The 22,306-nt window shown below is 52.9% G+C and overlaps 7 protein-coding genes across 7 annotated transcripts; 1 reads left to right on the top strand and 6 right to left on the bottom strand.

Annotated features, from left to right (window-relative positions):
- Nucleotides 1-14: 14 nt before the first annotated feature.
- On the bottom strand, nt 15-1,670 carry CGCS363_v000233 (Satratoxin biosynthesis SC1 cluster protein 4; the record flags this gene model as incomplete). Its single annotated transcript, XM_036632082.1, has 8 exons — nt 15-417; nt 489-584; nt 654-1,030; nt 1,087-1,160; nt 1,216-1,249; nt 1,364-1,383; nt 1,475-1,523; nt 1,569-1,670. The coding sequence occupies 8 exons, from the start codon at nt 1,668-1,670 to the stop codon at nt 15-17; spliced, it is 1,155 nt and encodes a 384-aa protein (XP_036501472.1).
- Nucleotides 1,671-3,573: 1,903 nt separating this feature from the next.
- Nucleotides 3,574-5,261, top strand: CGCS363_v000232 (Bifunctional solanapyrone synthase; the record flags this gene model as incomplete). The annotated part of the gene is made up of 3 exons (XM_036632081.1): nt 3,574-3,669; nt 3,772-4,036; nt 4,087-5,261. 3 exons carry the CDS (start codon nt 3,574-3,576, stop codon nt 5,259-5,261), a joined length of 1,536 nt encoding a protein of 511 aa, XP_036501473.1.
- A 3,885-nt stretch (nt 5,262-9,146) lies between these two features.
- Nucleotides 9,147-10,653, bottom strand: CGCS363_v000231 (Isocitrate dehydrogenase [NAD] subunit 1; the record flags this gene model as incomplete). Its single annotated transcript, XM_036632080.1, has 3 exons — nt 9,147-9,231; nt 9,284-10,293; nt 10,621-10,653. The coding sequence occupies 3 exons, from the start codon at nt 10,651-10,653 to the stop codon at nt 9,147-9,149; spliced, it is 1,128 nt and encodes a 375-aa protein (XP_036501470.1).
- A 1,667-nt stretch (nt 10,654-12,320) lies between these two features.
- On the bottom strand, nt 12,321-14,267 carry CGCS363_v000230 (1-phosphatidylinositol 4,5-bisphosphate phosphodiesterase 1; the record flags this gene model as incomplete). Its single annotated transcript, XM_036632079.1, has 1 exon — nt 12,321-14,267. One exon carries the CDS (start codon nt 14,265-14,267, stop codon nt 12,321-12,323), a length of 1,947 nt encoding a protein of 648 aa, XP_036501471.1.
- Nucleotides 14,268-14,867: 600 nt separating this feature from the next.
- Nucleotides 14,868-16,618, bottom strand: CGCS363_v000229 (putative transporter; the record flags this gene model as incomplete). Its single annotated transcript, XM_036632078.1, has 5 exons — nt 14,868-15,464; nt 15,520-15,909; nt 15,965-16,148; nt 16,199-16,285; nt 16,338-16,618. 5 exons carry the CDS (start codon nt 16,616-16,618, stop codon nt 14,868-14,870), a joined length of 1,539 nt encoding a protein of 512 aa, XP_036502503.1.
- A 1,481-nt stretch (nt 16,619-18,099) lies between these two features.
- CGCS363_v000228 (uncharacterized protein) lies at nt 18,100-18,324 on the bottom strand (the record flags this gene model as incomplete). The annotated part of the gene is made up of 1 exon (XM_036632077.1): nt 18,100-18,324. One exon carries the CDS (start codon nt 18,322-18,324, stop codon nt 18,100-18,102), a length of 225 nt encoding a protein of 74 aa, XP_036502502.1.
- A 1,334-nt stretch (nt 18,325-19,658) lies between these two features.
- Nucleotides 19,659-22,156, bottom strand: CGCS363_v000227 (putative oligopeptide transporter; the record flags this gene model as incomplete). The annotated part of the gene is made up of 5 exons (XM_036632076.1): nt 19,659-19,771; nt 19,840-20,160; nt 20,213-21,397; nt 21,452-21,763; nt 21,823-22,156. 5 exons carry the CDS (start codon nt 22,154-22,156, stop codon nt 19,659-19,661), a joined length of 2,265 nt encoding a protein of 754 aa, XP_036502505.1.
- Between the last annotated feature and the right edge of the window lie 150 nt (nt 22,157-22,306).

Below are 22,306 nucleotides of genomic sequence, written 5' to 3'. Positions count from 1 at the left end.
ATCAATGAGAATGCTCACGGCGGCCTTTTCTTTTTAAAGCTGACCTCCACGGTGACAGTCCTCGTCTGGATGATCGCGTTGCTCAGATTGATGGCCTGTTCAGCGAAAACATCGTCATGATAAGATGGAGTATCTTTGTAAGCAGGGGTAGTTCGTGAGGCCGAATGATCACCTCCTCCCCTTTCCATATCGAACGCTTCACCGTCGTCCTCGTTGGGCTGTGGGTGCCCGTTGCGATTCCGTCTGCCATTCGAGCCACCAATGGTCATGCGGCTGATGGTTGTGCTGCCTGTGACACTTTTCTTGCTTCCCTTTGCGTATGTGCTTTCGCCGATTATCTTTGGGGCGACGTGCCGGAAGAACTTTCGAAGAGTCGGGAGAGCAGCGCAGATGATGAGAAGATTTGCTTCGACAATGCTGCGAGAAAGAGCACGTTAGCGGTAAAAAAAACCATAGAAGTCCGAACTGGGACGCTATCGTCTACTTACATCCAGAGACTAGCATAGGAGATGGCCCAGGTTTGATCCAGACTGGTTAGCATGGCGGGAAGCAGCGAAACCCGGATGAGAGAAGTAACAACAGTTCTTGAGAAGTCCAGAGAGTCAGTCATTTTTCCGTTTCCCGTCACAGGGAGAGATTCTTGTTGTGCTTACAGAGACCCGACTGCGAATATAAAGAATAATCCGATCTTCTGCCGGCGTGGTATTTGCAGCTTCACCACGATCGGAATCGGCAACAAGAAAATCATGACGTCGGACACAATATTGGCGACGGCTGTCGCAATGTAGATTGCCGGGCGGTCGATGCATGTTCCTTCGGTAATGGTCACGTCCCAACTCATCGCTATTGGATCACACGCAAAGATGAGAGCAAAGAAAAGAGAAGCGCTGTAGCTTATGATGACACCCAGCGTGATCCACACCGCCCACTTGAACCATCTTTGAGGCGATAGTCGCATGTAGAAGATTAGAAGGGATACTTTGGCGAAGCTTCCGCAGATAGTGTAGATAGGGGCGGCGAGGAAGACGTCCTAAATTTGATGACATGTCAGCAGTTGTCGTCTTCTGCTGACCCTTGGCCATTTACCATCATGAAGATGTGGAACTTCTCTATTGGAATCTCCCAGGCGTGGACTCCGCCAGCACCCACTGCGAACATGTCTGTTTAAATCATCGTCAGTATCAGAGAGACTTCATCAATATTGAGCAGACCTACGTGTACACAATGCGATAGTCGTTATTGACGTGAGCTGAAGTCACGTCAGCATGATGCAACCATCACAAGATGCCGGTACTTGGCGAGGCACAGCTCGCTTATGCCTGCAGTGCGATGTGATCTGGAATTCCAGACTGTTGGGACTTACCCAAGCCAAAAGGAGAAATACTACCGAGCATTAAGTCAGCATGAATAACGCGCGATTGTCCTGTGGCATACTCGAGAGAAGGGTGTCAGAGCGAGGTGGTTCTCAACTTACAATCATCAAGTTGCAGGCGGCCGACAAGGAATGCTTTCGTATACAGACGCTGCGCCATGAGCAAGGCACTCAGAAAAGATCCCACCCCGCATACCCAAAAAGCCGCCGGAACAGCCTGCCGCTGTGGATGGTCGAAGTTGACCACGTAGCCTTCCGGCGCTGGAAGCAGCGTGACTACGCCATTGACCACGGGCATCGTGGACACGGAGTGGTGTTGCGTCCTTCGATTTCGATGGGATATGGACGACTTATCATGAAGTTGAGGAGATCACACCGACCCGAGTCGACGGAAAAGGAGTGGACCGTCGCTTTCCAGAAAAATGGTCCCCGAGCGGTAAACGCGAGAGAAGGGTGCTTGGAAGAGTGCCGGTTATGTATGGAAGAACTTAAACAGCAGTCGGGCTAAGAAACCTTCGTCCTTGCTTCTGACAGTTTGAGTTCCATTTCGACGATGCATGTCCTGTGCTGATAGCCTGATTCATACGACGCGTTTCCTGACTGGCCTCAATGGGTGTCCCTGCATTGTAGGTTCCTGGTAGAACCCTAAAACGCGACTTGCCGTGGTTTTGAAGCCAGAATGGAGGTCTCTTCGCCGTGAATCTCTACCTTGCCGATAGAGAGAAGCTTCCCACATGAGAGATTGCCTGACTGGAGCAATTGGAACACCGCCTACCTAGCACGTTATCAAAATCTGGGCATGGCCGTCTTTTGCGAGGCCAGCCCATCAGACTATGGAGACGCTACTTTTCTCATGCGAGAAAGTTGGCTTTGTGTCTTATTGTGTACTTATCTGCCCATACTACAGTGGCAACCTTGCGCAACATCCATATTGGTCGCTCATTGGATCCAGTATCTCGGGATGGCCAGCTGACTATGCGGCCTTTCCAAAAGACCGAATGGATGAAAGCGAAAAACGACAGGCTCTGTACGGTGATGTGGCCTTCTTGTAGGGCGTAGAGAGCTAATGTCCCCGGGCCATCAGTTTCCAGCTGTGCAGCAGCATTACACGTGCATCTTCAGACGAGATGCAGAACAAAACTCTACAGTGCCAGGGCTGACTGCCAGAGTCATCAGAAATGGGACAGGAACACAGAAAATAGGCCCCAACATAAATCTGCGGCTTATCCTCTGGGCCTGCTGAAGATTTTTGTCCATCACTCCCCTCCTCAAGCAGGTCGCTTGCGTAGGGCTTCGGCAGCCCCTTGTCGTTGAACCTTGACCACGGAAGCATGCGTCCATTTTAGCTTCGGCGGAACTCTCTTTTGCGGCCCCAAGCTGGGGAATGTTGGCGCGTTGTTACTCTGACTTTGGCCTGCATCGGCCATTGCAGGGGCGTACCCCGGCCACCTAGAGCACCAACATGATACAGCGTGCGGCACGGCTCCATATGGGCAGTAGAAACACGATTTCACCATTCGCTGCTTCGGACTTCCTTCCCCATGCTCTCTAACCCCCCACCTGGCCGATGTGGCGATGCAGGGCGCAGACTGGGTCTTTCAACGATGAGGCCAGACGTACATAAACGACATTGATCACCACTTATTCAACACCTAGGGCTTCTTGTGAAGACCGTTAATTGGACTTGTTGGCCGGACTCGGGACCAGGCCGGCCACTTCCGCGTGTCCAGGACCCTAGGTCTACTTCGATGCAAGTGAGTCTGCCAACGCAGCTCGACCACTCCCACGTCCAGGCGTTCATCGATGTCGTATCAATAAAGCTACGCAACCCGAGAAGATTGCTCTATTGACGCTCCCGATACCACCCTACTGCGCAGGTCTTTTGAACCCCTCCTGCAATGCATCTTGACGGGCTAGTCCTCCGGTGCTAGGTCTCACAGGGGTCCACGGCACACCAGCTGCATAGGATAATGTCTTCCGCGGGTCGGTGAGACGAGGCGAATATAAGAACGAGACCACGGCAATCGCGTGGAATCGGCTGCTGTGGCATTCCTCTTCGTTGGTGTGTAACCATATTCTCTCATTCTGCGCGCCTCTTCTGGCTTGGTTTTGCGAGGTGCAATTAGTGATCGCACACCTAAAGTATCTTGCCCGGGCAGTCAATTCCACCAAAGCCATCCCGCCGGGCCAAAGCCGAAACCATGAAGTCAACCAGCGCGAGTCTCGCGTTGGGCGCTGCAGCTTCGTGTGCCTCGACTGTCTTGGCACAGCAGACCTACCTTGATTCGACGGCATGCGTGAGTCGTCCCTTTTCTCCAGGTCTTGGCGGTTTCCATTTTTCCCTACTTTGGTGATGTGGGATGCTTCAAGTGTATATAGACTAATCATACTGTGGTCAGTGCTTGAAACTGAGCAAGACGACCGGTCTGGCTGACAAGGTGTTCTTCCCTGACTCGACCGACTATACGGATCGTATGAGTACGTACTGGTCCGTCAGTGCAGCTCTCAACCCGTGGTGCATCGCTCAGCCATCGACTGCCGAGGATGTGTCCGCCATCATCAAGACTTTGGTCGCCAACGACTGCACATTTGGCGTTCGTGGTGGGGGTCACGGATCCTTTGCCGGGTCGAACAGCGTTGAGGATGGTGTGACTATAGACTTCGGTACGTCGTCTCTTGACAGCATTATCAAACGTCACACTGACAGTTCACAGGGTACATGAACGGCACCACCTACAACACGGACACCAAGCTTGCCTCCATCCAGCCAGGTGGCCATTGGCAAACCGTCTACGACACCCTCGCGCCCCATGGCGTCGTCGTCACCGGCGGCCGAGCCGGAACGGTAGGCACCGGTGGCTTCATCACCGGCGGCGGCAACTCGTTCCACTCAGCATCTCACGGCATGGCCGCCGACAACGTGGCAAACTTCGAGGTGGTTCTCGCCGACGGCTCCATCGTCAACGCCAACGCGACGTCCAACCCCGACCTCTGGCAGGGTCTGAAGGGCAGCGGCGCCAACCTCGGCCTCGTCACCCGCTTCGACATGTACGCCATCGAGTTCCCCGACCCCACGAACCCCGTCATCTGGGGCGGCAACATCTTCTACGACCTCAGCTCCGGCCCGAAGGTCGTCGATGCACTGGTCGACTTCACGGAGAACGTCTACAAGGACGAGAACAGCTCGTCCATCATGTACTGGGTGTACCTGCCCTCAGCCGGCGGTATGTTCCTCAACGCTGCGATCGAGAACGCCTTGGGGAAGGTCAGACCCCCGGCGTTTGATGGTTACTTCGCCGCCGGTAATATTACACAGGACACCACTAAGCTTGACCTCATGTCTAACGTCGCCACCGAGCTTGGCCAAGGTCAGCCCCCTGGCTTCCGTAACGCCTGGTTCACATTGGCCTTTGACAATGACGCCCGCATCATCAACTACGCAGCGGATAAGCACTACACCCTAGTTGCGGATCTGGAGGCGGCCGTTGGTGTCGAGTCCGGCTTCAACACCCTCTGCATGTTCCAGCCGATCACCAAGTCTATCGTTGAGAAGGGCGTCCAGAACGGAGGCAACATCATGGGTCTGGACCATTACATCCAGAGGGGCAATGGCATCATGTTCCTGCTCACGTTCGCCATCAACGGTGCTGACAAGGAGGCGATTGCATTCCCTCTGATCAAGGCTTACATTGACGACGTGGAGGCCCACGCGGTCTCTCTGGGTGTCGCATGGGAGTGGAAGTACCTCAACTATGCCCACAAGGTGCAAGATGTCATTTCAACCTTCGGAGAGGCTGCTGTTTCTAAGCTCAAAGCTGCTTCTGCCAAGTACGACCCGAGTGGTGTTTTCCAGAACCTCCGTCGTTCAGGGTTCAAGATACCTGTCTGAAGAGTGTGGGCTATCAAGATCTAACCAACGATATTCATGACAATTCACATGACTCGTAATGTTAAAGCCACATAAACTAATGAAACACGAGAATTCACGCATATAATTTGTGCTGCAACGGGCAATACAATTGAATTGCCACGGAAGTTACTCATGGCTTCAACAACTTTTAAGCTCCTTTCCAGGCAATCTAGGAGTGAGCTGAATACTTGAGCGCCGTGATCAGTCGCGGTTTTTTCTTGCTCGTCTCGCCGGTATTCTTAGATGAGGGCTTCGAAAACAACCAGCTACCTACGACCAAGAATCAGTGATAAATCGCAACGGTACTGCCCAGCTACAAGGCAACTTACTGGCTCCGTGTAGTTAGAATTTCAGCACTTCTGATGCAACACTAGCTTGTCATCTCGTCAAATAGCATCGGGATCTCTTTGGGCTTGGCCTGTCTGTCATCTTCACCCATTGAGTGTTTCAGTGTTTGTATTTGTGTATTTCAAGCAAAGAGATATCAATTGCATTGGGACACAAACTTTTGTTTTTCATAGAGGGTTGGACTCTCTCCATTGCCATGGCCAGACGGACTGGCTTCATCTCAATCCAGCCCAAACGCCAGTCGAGAAAAGACGATTGTCGTCTTTTCCGTCTTTCAATTGCCATTCCGTACCCTTTTATAACAGTCAGCCGACCCTTGAACACTAGAAAGAGTATTAGTAAATAAAAGAACATAACGCCGTGCCAAATCATACAGCATTCATCAAATGTATACGTCAATCTAGGTGCTTGCTGAGGCTCTTCCCAGCTTTGGGCTTCACCTCGATTGCAGGTCTAAAAAATTCTGTGACTGATTCGTCTTAACAAAGCCGTCATTCTCTATCACGGCTGTCCTGCAGGTATTATCTCGCATGTAATTCTCCTGCAAGCGGCAGGACGGATCAAACTCCGACTTGCCATTAACAGCAAGACCAGCAAGAACCACCAAGCGGTGACTGGACCATCAATGGGGTTTAAAAAGTGGCAAATTGTAGAGACATTGCCTGGCCAGATTTCAGCGACCAAATACCACCATCAAATATATAGTCAACCAGTAAGTAACCCAGACATCGCCTGGGCGTAACAGGAGAGGAGAGCTAAGAACGTCCAGTGCCTGGTGAATGACTCTGCTGAAACCTTCCCATGTCACCAATGATGGTTTGCCGTCGTACACCAACCTTCAGCGTCTCAATCCTTGGAATACTCGAATGCTTGCTTCGCAGTACCCATCTCTCGGTAGCCAGCGAAATGTGCGCAGCATTTGCGAATATCGATCCGTCAGTCGCGCAACGAAGTTATATCATTATGAGAAATGAGTATATTGACAAAGGATTCCGGGAGATTCATTCAATTTCTCATTTTACTCCATTCGTAAACAGAATCAGGTACCCATCTGCTGGGCTTTATGCTTGCCAGCTTGAATGGCACGTGCCTGGGTTTGAAATTCATCACTTATGGCGGCTGACCACGGTATGAGAAAAGACGCCGGTGGATTGATTATAAAAGCACTAGAAGTCGTCTGCAAATGGCAAACGGCACAGGAATCGGTCAATCCTCGCCATTGCTTCTTCGTACAACTGACAATCAACAGACAAGAATATATCGTAGTCATGGCCCCAGCGTAAGACACTGTCTCACCTAGGGTGCCTTTCGGCATCTGGCCCAATACCTACCTTTAAACCTCTGTTCTCCATTTCCTCTGTCATATAAGTATTTGCGTAATCATTTCTCAGAAATGAGATATGCATGAGTTGGAGTTGAACCCTTATATGGGCTCACGAGAAGACCAAGCTGATCATCAGAATTCCAATCCCACATGGAACCGAGTCGGGAAGCATCACCAGAACTCCGCAATTCGCGTTGTAACGCTTCAACAGTTCCTTAGTACGCTGAATTTATAGTCCAGCAGCAGCCTTGGCAATCTTTCAGAGGTGGGAACACATGTGGCAGCTGGAGGCAACGCTCCCCATATGTGAATAACTCCGCCACATCTCCCATTTCTGCCAATACATGGTGCCTCTATTGGTAATTACCTAATCTTTCAGCTAGTTAGGTTGAAAGTATTCAGACTCTAGTCATGGATAGCGCACGTGCAGCAAATGAAAAGACCGGGCTGCCTTGAGGGTGTCAAAAGCGGAAGCATTATCAGTACCAGAACAAAATGAAGTATTTCGCAGATTCATTACTACTTCAGCACGTTTGACGTTTTCTCAGGCTCTCTATCCTTCTCCTCCAAAATGAAAGAAGTAACAAAATAAATGATAGGTAATAATCGTTCCTTTCCTAAGTTTCACACGGGAAGATCTTCTCTCCCTGACCTTGCACTTATCTTTGCACGCGACATTGAAGCGTCATTCGACATCCACGCTATGATATCTCTGTTGCGCATCCCGGTCGTCCGGCATGTATCGTCAACCGTACCTCGCCTCACAATCTCCTGTCATAAATGTGCCATGACCGAGGTAAAGTGATGCAAGTGCCGCTGCCACTAGACTAGCTAGACGAACTCACTGTTCCAATGGAAATGACAATAGCGGTTAAGAAACTCACAAATTGGCTGAGTTCAGCACGGGGCATGTTGCAGCCACCCCCTCAAATATATACTCAGGCGTGAACGAGCAACACACTAAGATACACGCACCGACGCGACCTGCCAATTATGTGATAGCGCACCGCAGTATATATACCATGTCACAATAGCACACTGCGTCGTAATGAATGTATGCTAACCGAAGATGGCGGCGTCGTGCGATTTCTAGGAGTTGTGCCAACGCCGACCGAATGCTTCGTGACAACGTGCGCGCGAAGCTCTTGACATCTAGTTTCCACGAATATTCATCTTAATTAAGGAGTCATTCTTCGACGTCTTCATCTCCAAGTTATTCTCTTTGACGACAGCATCATTCATGTAGTAGATGGCTGTTGCCGAACACTATTCTCAGAAACCATATGATCTGCCCAGACACAAAAGAAAATCGCAAATTTTGGAAGCATGAAGTTGCATGTTCTGGAGCGCAAATTGGCCTCCGAAAGTAAAACAGACGGAAAGTCTTCTTCTTTATACTCAACTCACAACCCGTCTTCAGCAACCGCAACTCTTCAACCAACAAACCACCCCACAATTCCTTCCTTCTCCGATTCTTCAACTCGGCCGTTCCGACTTACCCCGAGACAAAAACTCGGCCAGCCGAGCCAACCCCTCGGATTGCCGACGTTACCCGAGCACACAACCCGCACGCGAACCACCCCTCCGAGCCGAAACGACCTCCCACAAGCGTGTCCAATCCGGGGACGGTGGTTCGCTGGAACAGACGAGGCTGAAGTGGTTCGGGGCATTTTTGGAACGGGCTTCTCGGCACGAGGCTATCGATTTAACCCACGGGCCATGGCTGGCGAAACGCATCGGAGGAATTCGTCATGGGGCGGAAAGGCTATGCCGTGACCAGGAACGCTTGCCTCAGTTCGCTCACAATGCGCATATAAGAAATCTTGGGTGCCCAGAGTTGAAGACGGAAAAAGGGAATTCATATGCTTTGCGTGACTCCTATGCTACGTACAACTTGGTACAACTACAATCTTCCCGCCGAGACCTCCCCCCTTCCCACCGGGCTCCCCAGTGTCCAAAAAAACAGAGAAAATTCTAACAGTTGTTTACCATCCTCCGCTTTTATGCAATTCGACCGCGTGGGTTGGTATCTATCTCCCGTCGCCCCCAAGTCGCGCCTCTTGTTTACGGAAACGGACCAACGTCTAATGTCGCAGGGAAAGGTCTTTGAGTTCGAGGAAAAAAAGGTCGGCGCCGAGGTGTAGGTTGTTGTGTGTTATTGTGTCTATAGCTACACATTATGGTGGGGCAATTTACAAGGTGTCCATCTTGTCGAGGATGGCCTTGGTGAACTGGTGGGTGGTGGCATCACCGCCCATGTCGCGGGTGCGGACCTTGCTGCAGGGTTGTTAGCGGGGGGTTGAGGCAGACGAGGGAGCTTGAGACTTACCCGTCGGCAATGACGCCGTAGATGGCCTGGGAGATGCGGTTGGCGTGGTCGTCGAGACCGAGGTGACGGAGGAGCATGGAGCCGGACAGGATCAGGGCGGTGGGGTTGGCCTGGTCTTTGCCCTTGATGTCGAGACCGACGTGACGGCAACCGGGCTCGAAGACGGCGACGTCGCGGCCCATGTTGCAGCCGGGAACGATACCGGCACCACCGACGAGGGCGGCGCCAATGTTGGACAGAATGCCACCGTACAGGTTAGGCATGACCATGACGTCGAACTGCTGGGGGCGGGAGACGGCCTGCATGGAGGCGTTGTCGACAATCATGTCGTTGACCTCGAGGGTGGGGTAGTCGTTGGCGACGCGGTGGAAGGTGGAGCGGAAGAGACCGTCGGCCAGCTTCATGATGTTGGCCTTGTGGATGCAGGTAACCTTCTTGCGGTTGTTGGCAAGGGCGAAGTTGAAGGCGAACTTGGCGATGCGCTCAGACTTGGCGCGGGTGATGATCTTGAGGGACTCGACGACACCGGGGACGGACTGGTGCTCGAGGCCAGAGTACTCACCCTCGGTGTTCTCACGGATGATGGCGAGGTCGACGTTCTCGTGGCGGGTCTGGTAGCCGGGGATGTTCTTAATGAGGGAGATGGAGGCGTAGATGTCGAGCTCCTGGCGCATGGCGACGTTGAAGGACTGGTGGCCGGAACGCTCGATGGGGGTGTGGAGGATACCCTTGAGGCCGAGCTTGTTGCGGCGGAGGGAGGCGACGGACTCGCGGAAGAGGTCCTCAGTCTTCTCGGGGGAGGTGGTGTTGAGGCCGGAAACCTCGACCTGCTCCCACTCGATGGGGACGTTGTCGGCCTTGAAGATGGTCTTGACGCTCTCGGCGACCTCGGCACCGATACCGTCACCGGGGATCAGGGTGACTGTGTACTTTCCGCCGAACTTGGTGGGCTTGAAGATGTCAGAGCCGACCGTGGCGTAGGCGCGCGCGGGCTGCGCGGTGCGCAGAATCTGGAGGGCAGCGGGTTAGCCATGTCTGTCTGTGTGTTGATATCTTGGTTATGTGGCAGTGGGGAGCCGAGCTGTTGGAGGCTGTGATGTGTGTGTGTGTGTGTGCATGTTGGCGTCTTGGTCTGTCTGCCTTCTCCCGTGCGTGTTCCCAGCTGATTCTCTTGCGCATGGCGTTATCGTGACATGGCGATGGTGCCGTGTTGTTGTCCTTTCTTCCCCTCCAACATCGGCCCGCGCTACACACATCCGGCCGAAAAAAACACTACACCACACACGGACACACCAGGCCTCGGCTCAATGGGGCGCCAATTGGGTCTCTTCACGTACCTGCGCAGTGCGGGCGGATCCTCGGGAAAGCATCGTGGGCGGTCGTGTGGTGCTTGGTGAGGGTATTCGGAGGGGAGAGGGTCGAACGTCAAAAAAAAAATGGTTCGGAGGTCGGAGGAAGGAGAGGTGGTGTTTAGGTCTGGTCTGGTCCTATCTGCGAAAGGGAAGGAGTAGGAAAAAAAGAGTGGGATTTCTCGAGGTTGGCTCCTGCTTGTCCAGAGTTTGGTCTGCTTGCCTGGGTCAAATGCCGCACTGCAATGCCACAAAAACTGCGCTGCAGGTGCCACCCGACCTGGACGGGCTTTCCTTCAGTGCCTTGAGGACCTGCACCTGCCTGGCTGCGACTGCCTTCCGTCAGTGGCGGCCGCTTTCAGCTCTCTGAGTGGCTGAAAACATGAAAAAGCCCCGCTTCTTTTTTCCGGACGGTCGGAACAATGGAGGATGACATCCGCGGGAAAGAGCGACTGCGCTGCGCCAGAGGAAAGAGCCTTCACTGAATTCTCGGGAAGGGAAGGAACCAGACGTGGGGCACCATCCCGCTTTGGGACTAGCCGGTGTCGACACTTCCTTCTCGGCTGAGCTCCGGATGTGGAGGGGAAGAGCGATTGTCGCTATCACGTGTCCTCCCGTCGTCTGTTCTTTCTTTCTTAGTCGCTGCTTCTGAACTCAATTGGCTCGTTTGAAACACGTGGGAAACAATTTTGCGCTGCTGTGCTCATTGGGTCTCGACATCTAATCTGATTGCATTGCATCGCGATGGCTTCCTTGGGGTCGACATCTCCATCTTCAGCATCCGCCACTCTCGCCGGACACTGGCTTCCCCGCCATCCCGCTTCCCCACTCTGTTCTGAGACCGCCAAGTCGGCCTTAGTAACCCCAGCACGTAATTGCGATAATTGCGACACCATTTCGGCCGAGCTTGCTTTGAGTTCATCAACACCAACAAGCCACCTATCGTTGCAAATTGAACAAATAGCTATAGGTACATTGAAACTCAATACAGTGACTTTTTTCTGTTCAACGTGAATGACAATGCCAAAGGGAAAACAACAGGGAAGTCCACTAGGGTTTAACAGAGAAAAGAAAAATACTGAGAAACTGTGAAAAACGCTTCCTACAGTGCTATAGGTGTATCGCAACCCGTCGCCTTCTGAAAGCAGACATATAGCACCTCTCGACTGCTGAACATCCCATTCAATAAGAGACCGCCGGGATTCCCTGTGTCTCGCGGCTACATTTTCTATCCACTTAGGCATGCACGAGATGATAACAATCCAAAAGAAACGACGATGATGATGTCAGTAATAGGTAATAGCAACGATGACGACAAAAGTGATAACAACGAAAATATCCACAACGACGATAATAGTGAAATATCCTTAAACATATGTCCACGGCAGGTTGCTTGTGTTATGTTGATATAGCAGTATTACATCACAACTGTTTTAGACGCATCTAAGCTTTACCTTCACCAAACACTCAATTGAATGATTAGTGAATCCAGCTATGCGTCGATATTGTTCTTGGCTTTATGCTGATATTCTACAGTTCATTCATGAAGAACCGTTCCTAGATAAGTCCGCGAAACCGGAGCTTGAAGATTTGTTAGTCGAGACTTTTCAGATCGAAGGGTATCAACACGTGAGACAACCGGCCATCGAGCCGTAACTAAAATTGATCATGTATTAACAAAACAAATACTATGACGTAGCGGCTTCCTTGAGCTCCGTCTTGATCAACAGAATACCGTTAGTGGGCATACCGCTCTTGTCCAACACCCTGATGAAGCGGTATCCAAGCCTCAGCCTATCCAGCCGGACACATGCCCACGCGGTCATGACATCCGGCCCAATCACATCATTCATGACCACGAACGACAAGAACGCCAATTCGGGCACGACGCCTTCCACATTGAGGAACTCAATCACCTCGCCGCCAAAGTCTGGGCTGGTGCCTCTGCTCTTGCTCGTCTGGCCGCTGTATCCGACCTGCTTCACCTGCTCCCCGCTAGTACCTTCGCTCACCATCGCCGCCAGAGCATCTGGCTCTGTGTGCAGGCCGACCTTGACGTACGGGATGAACTTGGCAGGATCGTCGTCTCTGTTCAACAGAGGAAGATTCTGCGCCGCGAGGACCGTAACAGCGATCCGATCGAGCGTCTTGCCGACAATCTTTGATCCAAACTCTTCCTCTTCCCCCTCATTGCCATTCGCACCATCATGCTGGCGATAGCCCTCCGGCTTCAGCACGTAGCCATCAGACCCCGCAAACATGCCCTCATTCAAGATCATGCCCACATCCCACGACTGCCAATTCAGCGCAACAACCTGCACACCCGCCCTCCAAAACGCGACAGGGTCGAAGTTGGAAGAGTCCACGCGCATACCATGCGGATACGTGCGCATCAGGAACGCGCGGTTGTGCATGAACAGCGCCCGCGGCATCCGCCTCTGGATCGCAAAGGCCGCCTTCTCAGACAGCGAGAAGATGTGGTTCGGCATCGAGGCCTCGAGCTGCTCGAACGACTTGAACGTGATGCCGCGCGTGTGGATGCCCAGACGGCTCAGCCGCGACGTGACCTTGGGCGGCTTGACCTTCTTCGTCTTGCGCTCGTTGCCCTCCGTGACGACCTCGAACATGCTGCTGTCGTCGTCCAGGCTTTCGGCGGCGGTGGTGCTTTCGGCGTCGTCCTTGTCGTCTTCGGGCACATACTTGACCTTGACCAGGATCTTTTTCCGCAGCTGGTCTGGCGAGGGAAGGGCCTCCGGCGTGTCTGTGGGTGCGGGGAGGAGGTATTCTCCCCACAGCTCTTCCATGATGTCGACCATGGCGCTTTGTTGGAGAAGCGTGCAGTGTACCTCCAAGCTGACGATGAGTGGCAGGTCTGAGGTGGCGAAGGCGTAGTCCCTGACGACTCGACAGACGTCGCGGAAGAGGACCTCCTTCGTCATCGTGAAGCCGTGGAGAACGCGGGGCTCTGCTTGGATGAAATCCGACAGCCTTTCGTCGACAGTCCTCCCATCTGGATCGACAGGCTCGAATTTGTTCATCATCCACCGGCCGACCTTCATAACCATTCGATCTCTGAAACCGATACTTTGAGGTGCGGCGTCTGTGGCAGGAGCTTCTGATTTCTCAGACGTTTCGGTCCCTTCCGAATCGAAGCCGGGTTTGTACTGTTCCTTTTCATCCCATACATCAATCTCGATGCATCTACACCCACGGAGGAGGACATCCTTGTACGCATCGGTGCTGGAGTCGCTCGAGAGCTGGTTTCCGGTGAGGTAGGTGTTGTGGCTCGAGCTGATGAAGTAGCTACTCAGCGGCCACGACAGATCCTGAGGCGGCGCCACCTCCAACATGTTCCCGCATGGTGAGGACATGTACTTTATCAGGTCAAATATGTCCAGCTCGTCCTTGTCGACGAGGTAGCTCGCGGCGCCGTTGGGGTCCTCCGCTTGCACATGCTGCATAAAGACACTGAGCTGATCCCGGGTCCACTTGTCGCTTGATCCGGCATACTTGTTGAATAACTGGGAGATGTGACCGAGTATGCTCTCGTCCAGGGTCTCTTGTACGCCGCTGGATTGGTCACTGGAATGGCCTCCGCCAGCTCTGCGTTGCTGCAGTGAAGAGTGGTCCGACATGGCTGACGGCGTGCTGAAGGATGAATACGTACAGAAAAGAGTCTCTGAGCATTATCGCAAGTACACCTGGAGCAACAAGACAGATGCCATTTAAATAGAGTCCGCGATGATTCGCTGTACTGGATCTTGATATAGTCCAGGGGTGTTAAGCCACAGTTTGGACCCCATCGTGCCGGTGGGAGGGCGTTACCATCCTTGGCACACCGGTAAAGATGCCGACTTGGACGCTCCACAGGCCAATCGGCCTCGCCGTTAGCAAGGCTTAGCCTTCGAGTAACGTTGTCGGGAGCATCTCCCAATTTGTAGTTCAGACATAGGGCTGGCTCGTAGGAAAACTAGCTTTCGCGACCCGCGGGAAGCAGGAACCTGGCCAGCACAGGTAAAGTTCGGAGCTACAACTAATCAACAAATGCTATTGCTAGGGCTGGCTTTGTTCAGCCGCACCGAGTGGAACGAGCTGTAGCGGGTACTCTACGACAATTGCTAATAAAACCCACAAAATGGGTACGCATCTGGACTTATTTTGCGGACTCTAGGGACGATGCTAAGTCGCTAAGCCCTGACCGCTAAAGACGGCAAATCTAGGCAGAGTCTTGGCTTTCACGTGGTGAAAGGGTTGTACATAGCCCCAGTATCATCCGCCACGGCCCTCAACTTCTTGTTCTGCCTCCTCAAGTACGTCTTGGAAGTGAACGCCATGCAGAAAGTCAGACCCGCGAACACGATTTGAAGAATCATCGCCATGGTGTATCTAGGCGAGTCGCTGTCTGGGAAGAAGTACGGCGAGATGACGTTGCCCAGATGGCCCATGATATTGACAATGGCGCCGCCGGCAGCGCGCTTCTCGGGTGTCTGGCTGAGCGTTGAAACTGCCCATGTGTAGACCAGTGCGTTTGCTGAGAAGCTGCCGGTGGTGTAGAGAAATGCTGCGGTGTATCGAGCAGGCGTGTTGAGGGTAGCGACCGAGATGACGAAGCCGGTGATGGAGAGGCAGTTGTTGATCATGATGTGGTAGCCTCTTTCCTTTTTTCTATCCGAAGACCATGCTACGCAGAATGAGACGATAGTACCGACGATGTAAGGCGGAGCAGTGAGTACGAGAGCCATGGTGCTGCTGCCGAGGCCGAAACCACGGACCATTGTGGGGAAGAAGTTGTTGAATCCGTAGGAGGATGTCATGAAGATGTTCATGAAGATCTGAACAATGGAATAATTAGTGAGGACCGAGAGCATGGCTCGGTGATCGACTTACAAAGATGTATGTCTTGACATCCGTCAACGCCAGGCGTAGCCCATGCCATACGGTCGAGTCGGTGGGTTCTTCCACCCGGTCATCCTCGATGCGAGCCACTGCGATTCTCCGCATCTCCTCGGTCATCGACCACATCGCACCTCCGGTCTTCGAGTGAGGATAGTTGGGCAAGATGAAGAAGGCAGTCAGTGCAAAGAAGGCGCTAAGTGCTGCTTCCAGTATGAAAAGCCACTTCCAGCCGGCAATACCTGCTGCACCTGACATGCCTGAGAAGACGCCAGCAGCGATCAAGCCCGAGAAAGCTTGTGCGAGAACAAGGCCAGAGTAGAGGAGTGCGGTACGAAGGGCGAGTTCTCTGCGAGTGTACCAACATGACATCAGATAGACAGCCTGCACCAGAGTCAGTACTAAAAGACCAGACAAGTAGTGACTTCTCATGACGTACACCAGGAAATAGCGGTGCCTCTATGATTCCGAGAACGAACTGAACGGCGAACAGCTCGCCGGGGCTCGACACGCCTGCAGTGGCGGCTGAGACGCCAGACCAGAGAATTGCGCAAACTGGAAGGTAGACAGCTGGGCGAACTCTGGTGATGAGCATGTTTGAAGGCAGCTGCGCGAGCATGTATCTGAGAAGGGTCAGCTAAGTTGGCGTGCTGCAGCCATGGTGTTTACTTACCCAACAGTGAGCAGGGCTACCGCGGTGCTGTAGTCCGTGTTTCCTAAGTTAAGGGTAGCCTCAAAGTCATCATCAAGACGAGCCTGGCTATTTCTCATAGTTAGTTTTTCGAAGATCTATACTGGAATTTGGCCCATACGCGATGTTGGTCCGGTTCAGGTAGTTGAACATGTAGAGGATCCACAACTGAGGGAGCAAGGTCATGTCCAGCGTCCGGACGATCTTGCTTTGTTTCGCTTCCCAGTCGGGGATGCCCAGCGCTTCAACAGCGTTCCGCACACAAGCTCCTTTTCCGTTCTCGGATTGCTGAGTTGGTACGCTGTGGAGGTTGACAGCTTCGCCAGTGACTTTCTCTGAACCTCCCATGACGTCTCGGGGATCTTGGCCCGCAGGCGGAGTTGGTGAGTTATTGTTAGCCATTGGAAAGCGCTGCGAATAACACAAACAAGTACAAGACGGAGAGGGAGAGGGAGGAAATGGACGACCGAAAGCCATAAAAGTTGAGCAGCCCATCTTTGCTACCCTTTTAACCTCTCAAATCTTCCCCACACAACCCCAGATCGCCTCCGCACTCGTCTCCGCGTAGTCCATCTGCGTTGGAAGATTTCCATCTTAGATATGAGAATATTATTCGCTTTCAAAACATTGGCGCCTTTGCAGGATTGCTTGGTTCGGCTTGGGACTTTGCGGGGTTTTCCTTGGGTGTTCTTGGTACCAACACCAAATTTTTATGAGCACGAAAATTGGGATGACATCACGGTATTGTGAGAACCTCCGTTGCATTCTCGCCCAGGAGTGGACAAGAGTTGGCAAAGGGGTTTGTGGACACGAGCGAGTCTGGGGTGCGGGGTGTTTACATGGTGTTGTTTGGTCAGCCAAGAGACCAAGACTCTGAAGTCCCAACCAGGGATGATGCCAAGGGGGCAAGGAGCCTCATGTCAGCCGCTGACGTGTAAGGTGCAGTGAAAAGCATCTCCGCAAGAATCGCATTACACCGAATAAGGCACACACGCTGTCAAAAGCAACGAATAGGAGCGTTATCTGGGGAAAACGGCAAGCGGTTCAACGAAATACAACTTATCGGAAGAAGCTCAACATTCGCGTTGCACCTACTGCATAAGAGGGAGATGCCCCTGTCCCCTGGCAACTCGCGTCCTCTTCACATATCCCATAGGTGGCTATAGAGGTTTCTCTGTGACCCAGGCCATCCTGGCCTTCGAAATTTCCCCGTGAGAGACACGGCAGTCAAATAGGTGCGCCTACAGGCGGCAAACTGCAAAGAAAACTTAGAAGGGAAGAAAGAGCAGTAGCGTGCCTAGCTGAGGTTTCTTGTGGGCAATTGTTAAATGTTTTTGGGGCCGCTTTCCGTTGGGGCCTGGCGCCTTAGGTGTTAATATCTTTCCTCGTGGCCCTGGAGAACGTTTCGATAAGATCAAAAAGATATCGGTCGTCTCTTGTCCAACACGCAGACAGGGGACTTTAGCGAGGAAATAGATATCGTGGATATCGTGTCTCTCTAATGAGATCATGAATTCCTCTCATAACTTGTCAGCTTAAGCGTTGGATAAGGCACATCGGAGCATATGTCGCGCGATTAGGTGTGGCCCTTCTTCGGAGTCGTGAACAGAGATATGTAGCTACGTTCTTGAAGTCCCATTCATGTTAGTTGCGATATTGGTCACGGCCCGTCCAGTCACTCTAAAAAACCCCCCTTATATTGGTTACAACTACCCTGACTAGTGCCCGATGTGCAACTGCGTGAACAGAATGCTTTACTAGATTTCGGCGGGTACGACCAGACCTCAAGTAGCCCTCCCGTTGGCGCAACTGGACATCGTCGGACAAGTCGATGCATCATCGACGCATCCTTTAGGGGCATCCCACCGGGCACTATGAGGCCATTAACGTTTGTGTAACAAAACTTTCCGGGTAAGGGAGCTATGACTTACGTATGAAGGCTGGCAGACACCAGGGGTAGACGAGCAGCAGCTAGCTCCAGAGCCGGGGTTGTTACCCTTGGGACGGCCAACGAGCTTGGGGTGCTCCGAGGAATCAGACTGCAGAACAGCGGGGCTGGCCATCGCTATGGCGGCGAAGAGGGCAGTAAGAACGATCTTGGCGCGCATGTTTAGTGTTGACACAAAGTGTTTATGAAATATGTTTCTTGTGTGGAAATGGAATGTTGTGCTTGTAGTGTGAAGTGTTGTTCTTGCAATAAATAAATTCAAACGCCCAACTCGTCGTCTTTTATGTCTGCAAGTTCGGCCTCGTCGGAGGAATCCCATCTATGCACTCGTATTCACTTGTGCTTCAAAGCCCATCGAATCCACGCGGCTCATTTCGCAAGCTGAATGCGAGCCTCTCGGGTCGATGATATCCCCAAATACACAACGTTGCGGGTCGCGGAGTTTCAATGAACAAGTCCGTCAATATAATTGAGTTTTGAAGATATCCCAGACGCGAGCGCAGTGTCAATTGCTGTCGATATCCTATTTTACTCTAGTTCGATCGGGCTGCAGTTTCTCTTCTCATGCTCGGGACTTGCAAAGAAGTGAACCCTTGAATAATCAGCTGGACCAACATTTGTTGTCCTCGTGATGAGGATTGCATCATCAGATTTCAAATTAATTTCAGTTCTGATATTAACCGCATCATGTATTTTATCAATACAGGACGAGTACGGAAGCTGAAGCGCCGCTTGAATCGACTCCGGTCCCAGGCAGTACGGGAGCGTCCCACATTCGGTCTCCGCGGAGAGCTTTCCATAGATATGGCGGACCCACCAGTTGCACTACCGGCCAGCGCAGATGCAAAGTTCAGAACCGGGGACAAAAACCACGATGTCAATGTCTGTGCTTCTCGTTGCAGTTGTTTGTAACGACCCAGTCGAAACGATCGGGGTACAGCTTGTCATCTTTTCCGGCTTTCGGGTCAAAGGGGCATACAGCACAGCAGTTCGCCCTCTGTGCTTATGATATTCCCCCCTGGGCACTTATGCAAGCGCCGGCCGGCGATTGTTCAAACTCTCAACTCTGGAAATCCGTTTTCTCTACAGGAAGAAACCCCAGCGCACGAATTCTTGCTCGTCCACGCTCTCGAATGTAGTACCCTTCCGCAACTAATCGACGCAGCGCTGGAAGGGCAAAAGGTATGAGACGTGCTTCCCTTCAGTTGCAGGTACGAAGGGCGCGGGCAGGAAGGAGGACGCAGGTAGAAAGGAGTGTGCCGGTAGGAAGGAGGGTGCCGGCAGCGGCGGGTCTTTCCAACTCCGCTCCGGAAGTTTTGCTGGAGACACTGGCTAGAGTGGGGTCCGGAACGGTCTGCGGAGCCCCACTCTTACGAGCGGATCATCGGCCAACTTCACGAGGTTCATGTTTGGAAAGCATAATGAATCAGAGAGCGTAGATATTATTGAAGTGGCATATGAAGGGTATTATGGAGTGGTCTACGAAGCCAAAGTTTACCATGTTCCACCGGGGATCGCGATCTCAGTGCCGTAAAATGATCCTGAGGCGCCACCAAGCTCCAACGCGGCGTTGATCACACCACCGAAGCCTTCTCCGGCAATCAGACCTGATTTTGAGTGTCAACTTCATTTTATTCTTTTCATGGAAGTTCATATTTTCTTGGGGTTATCTTACCTGCCGCAGCCGCGAAGCAGTGAGTTTCGAAGTTCTTGGGGAAATACTTGCGCCACCACCAAGCAGTGATAGCTCCGAACATAATGGCATTTGCATAGCCAGAATCAGGTCCAAGAACCCAGGCAACACCGATGGACATCCAGTTAGGAAGGTAGTCCCTGTACTTGGTGCGGTTGCCCACAAGGTAGAAGTTCTTGAGGGCGGCTTGCAGAACACACACCACACCCATCACGATCGTGAAAATGCCACAAGAACGAGTAATAGGAAGTTCAGGAAGGGTTACAGCTTCCGCCACGACGCGCCAAGCTGAGACCGACGGCGCTGCGTTCCAAGCGGTCAGAAAAATGCAGAAAAAATGAGGGTGAAAACATACCGAGAAAAGCGCATTCTTGTGTCTCGTCAAGTTGATGCCAGATGCATGGGTACGCAGCCATGAACAGTACGAACACTCCCGGCGCTAAGAACACGCTAACGAGTGCACCGATGGCCTGTGCGTAAAATTGCAAGTGGGGCGGTGTGCGAAGAAGGAAACCAACACGGAAGTCGCTGACGAGGGCAGTAGCCACGTCCGCAGTGCCAGAGGCAATACCACCAGCAATGAGGTTGATGCGCTGCGCATTGTGCATTTCAAGGCCTTGTCCCTTTGTGACACCACCGAAAACCAGCTGAGAGGCCTTGGCAGAAGCAGTCAAAGGAGTGCAGTCGGTGACGGCACCTCCGTGAATGCTGAGGAAGGCAAAGAGAAGACCCAGGATACAGGCAAGGATGGCGAGGCCAGCGTTCATGTGGAACTGAATGTGGCAGACAATGCAGGCGACAACGACGAAGACAAGAGTACCAGTAGCCCAAACCCAGGCCGGGACTTGCTGGCTGGGAGGAGCAAAGTCCTCAACAAGACCATCGGCAGCATCAGCCTTAGCAGCATGCTTCGCAAGGAACTCGTTGGACTTGCCCTTGGCCTGGAGGCGGTTGTTGATGCTTCTCGCGCCGGATCGGAAGGCAAACTTGGCACCGTCGAGGATGACACCAATATGGAGGACGAACTCGGCCATGGAGTAGCACACCAAAACCATGACTCCGGGCCACAAGAACCAGTAACGGGGAGAAGGAACCCAGCCCGGCTCGTCGCTGATAGTCATGCCGTTGAAGGCAACTCTGTCGTGCCACTTGGGATCGTCCGGAGCTCGGGCAACACCGACGGCCTCGCCGTACTTGACCAAGAGAGGACCGACGAAGCCCCAGGCGAAGAAAGTTCCTCCCCACCAGGACCAGGCGGCGTTCAGACCGACGAGCATGCCGGAGCCGAAGAAGGCGGGGGTGATCTGGATGTACCAGCCCCAGTTCTCAATGTTCATGGCCCAGTTCTTGTAGCCGCTCCAGATGTAGAACCAGGTGAAGATGTGCCAGTTGTGGAGGATGCCATCCGCGTACTGGGACACGACAATGTGAACCAGAGCACCCACGAAGGTGTATCCGAGGGTCTTGATCTTCTTGACAGCGTCCGCAGCACCGCTGCCGACGGCGTGCATGGAACGAATAGTCAGGGCAGTCGCAGTTGCTGTTGCTCTCGTCAGCACATGCTTGGGAGTTCAGCACAGTTACTCAGACTTACGCGTGGGGAAAACAAGGTTCAACTCGCGAGCAACGTTGATGACGAAAAACTTGCGAAGAGGCACCGCAGCGAAAAGGCCAAAGAAGGCGCAGACGACAGTGATGGTCAAGATGCGGCCAAAGTCTTCACGGGGGTTGTCGGACATGAGGTTCAGCTGGTACATGGCCGGGAGAGCCGCGACGAAGAGACCGGACATGCCACCGGCACCGGTGGCAGAGGCCTGAATGATGGAGTTCTCCTGGGGGCCGAAACGGCCTCCGAGGATGGGCATGTGAGGGACCGTCTTGGCCAGGACTTGAACGATGGCATAACCTAGAGTTTGTGTGTCAGTCGAGCAAGTCTCCTTGCGTCACCTGCACGGCAAGACATACCGAAGATGGCACCGAACATGGTGGCGGTGAACGAGAAACCGGTCTTCAGACCGAGGTACACGTTCGAGGCATTGACGAGAGAGCCGAGGATGATACCCGTCAGAACGGCGCGGATGGTGAACGGGTTCTCCTCAGGCTCGATGCCCTTGACCTCGGGAAACGGGCTGAAGAGATCCGTGATCTGGTCGCCATCGCTGAGCTCGCTCTTGAGATCGTCAATCTGCTCGGAGTGACGAATCTTCTCGGTGACGATGTTGGGGTCGTGAGCAGGATCCACAGAGGGAATCTGCGTCTCGGCCTGGATGGGCCCGGGGATGGGGTTCGTGGCCACCATGTTGACGACGGTTGTCGAGGTTGGTGCTTGTCGGATTCAAGTCGGCACACCGGCTGGCTGTGCTGGCTGGCTCTAGGCAAAGAGAGACCTGGCTTGATGTCAAAAGAGAAGCGAGACCCTCGATGGAGGCGGTGGTCTGCGGGTTTCTTT

The sequence above is a fragment of the Colletotrichum siamense genome (genome assembly GCF_013390195.1).
Source record: "Colletotrichum siamense strain Cg363 chromosome Unknown KSG_Cg363_contig01, whole genome shotgun sequence".
Taxonomy (NCBI): Eukaryota; Fungi; Ascomycota; class Sordariomycetes; order Glomerellales; family Glomerellaceae; genus Colletotrichum; species Colletotrichum siamense.
This window is presented reverse-complemented; position numbering and strand designations above follow the sequence as displayed.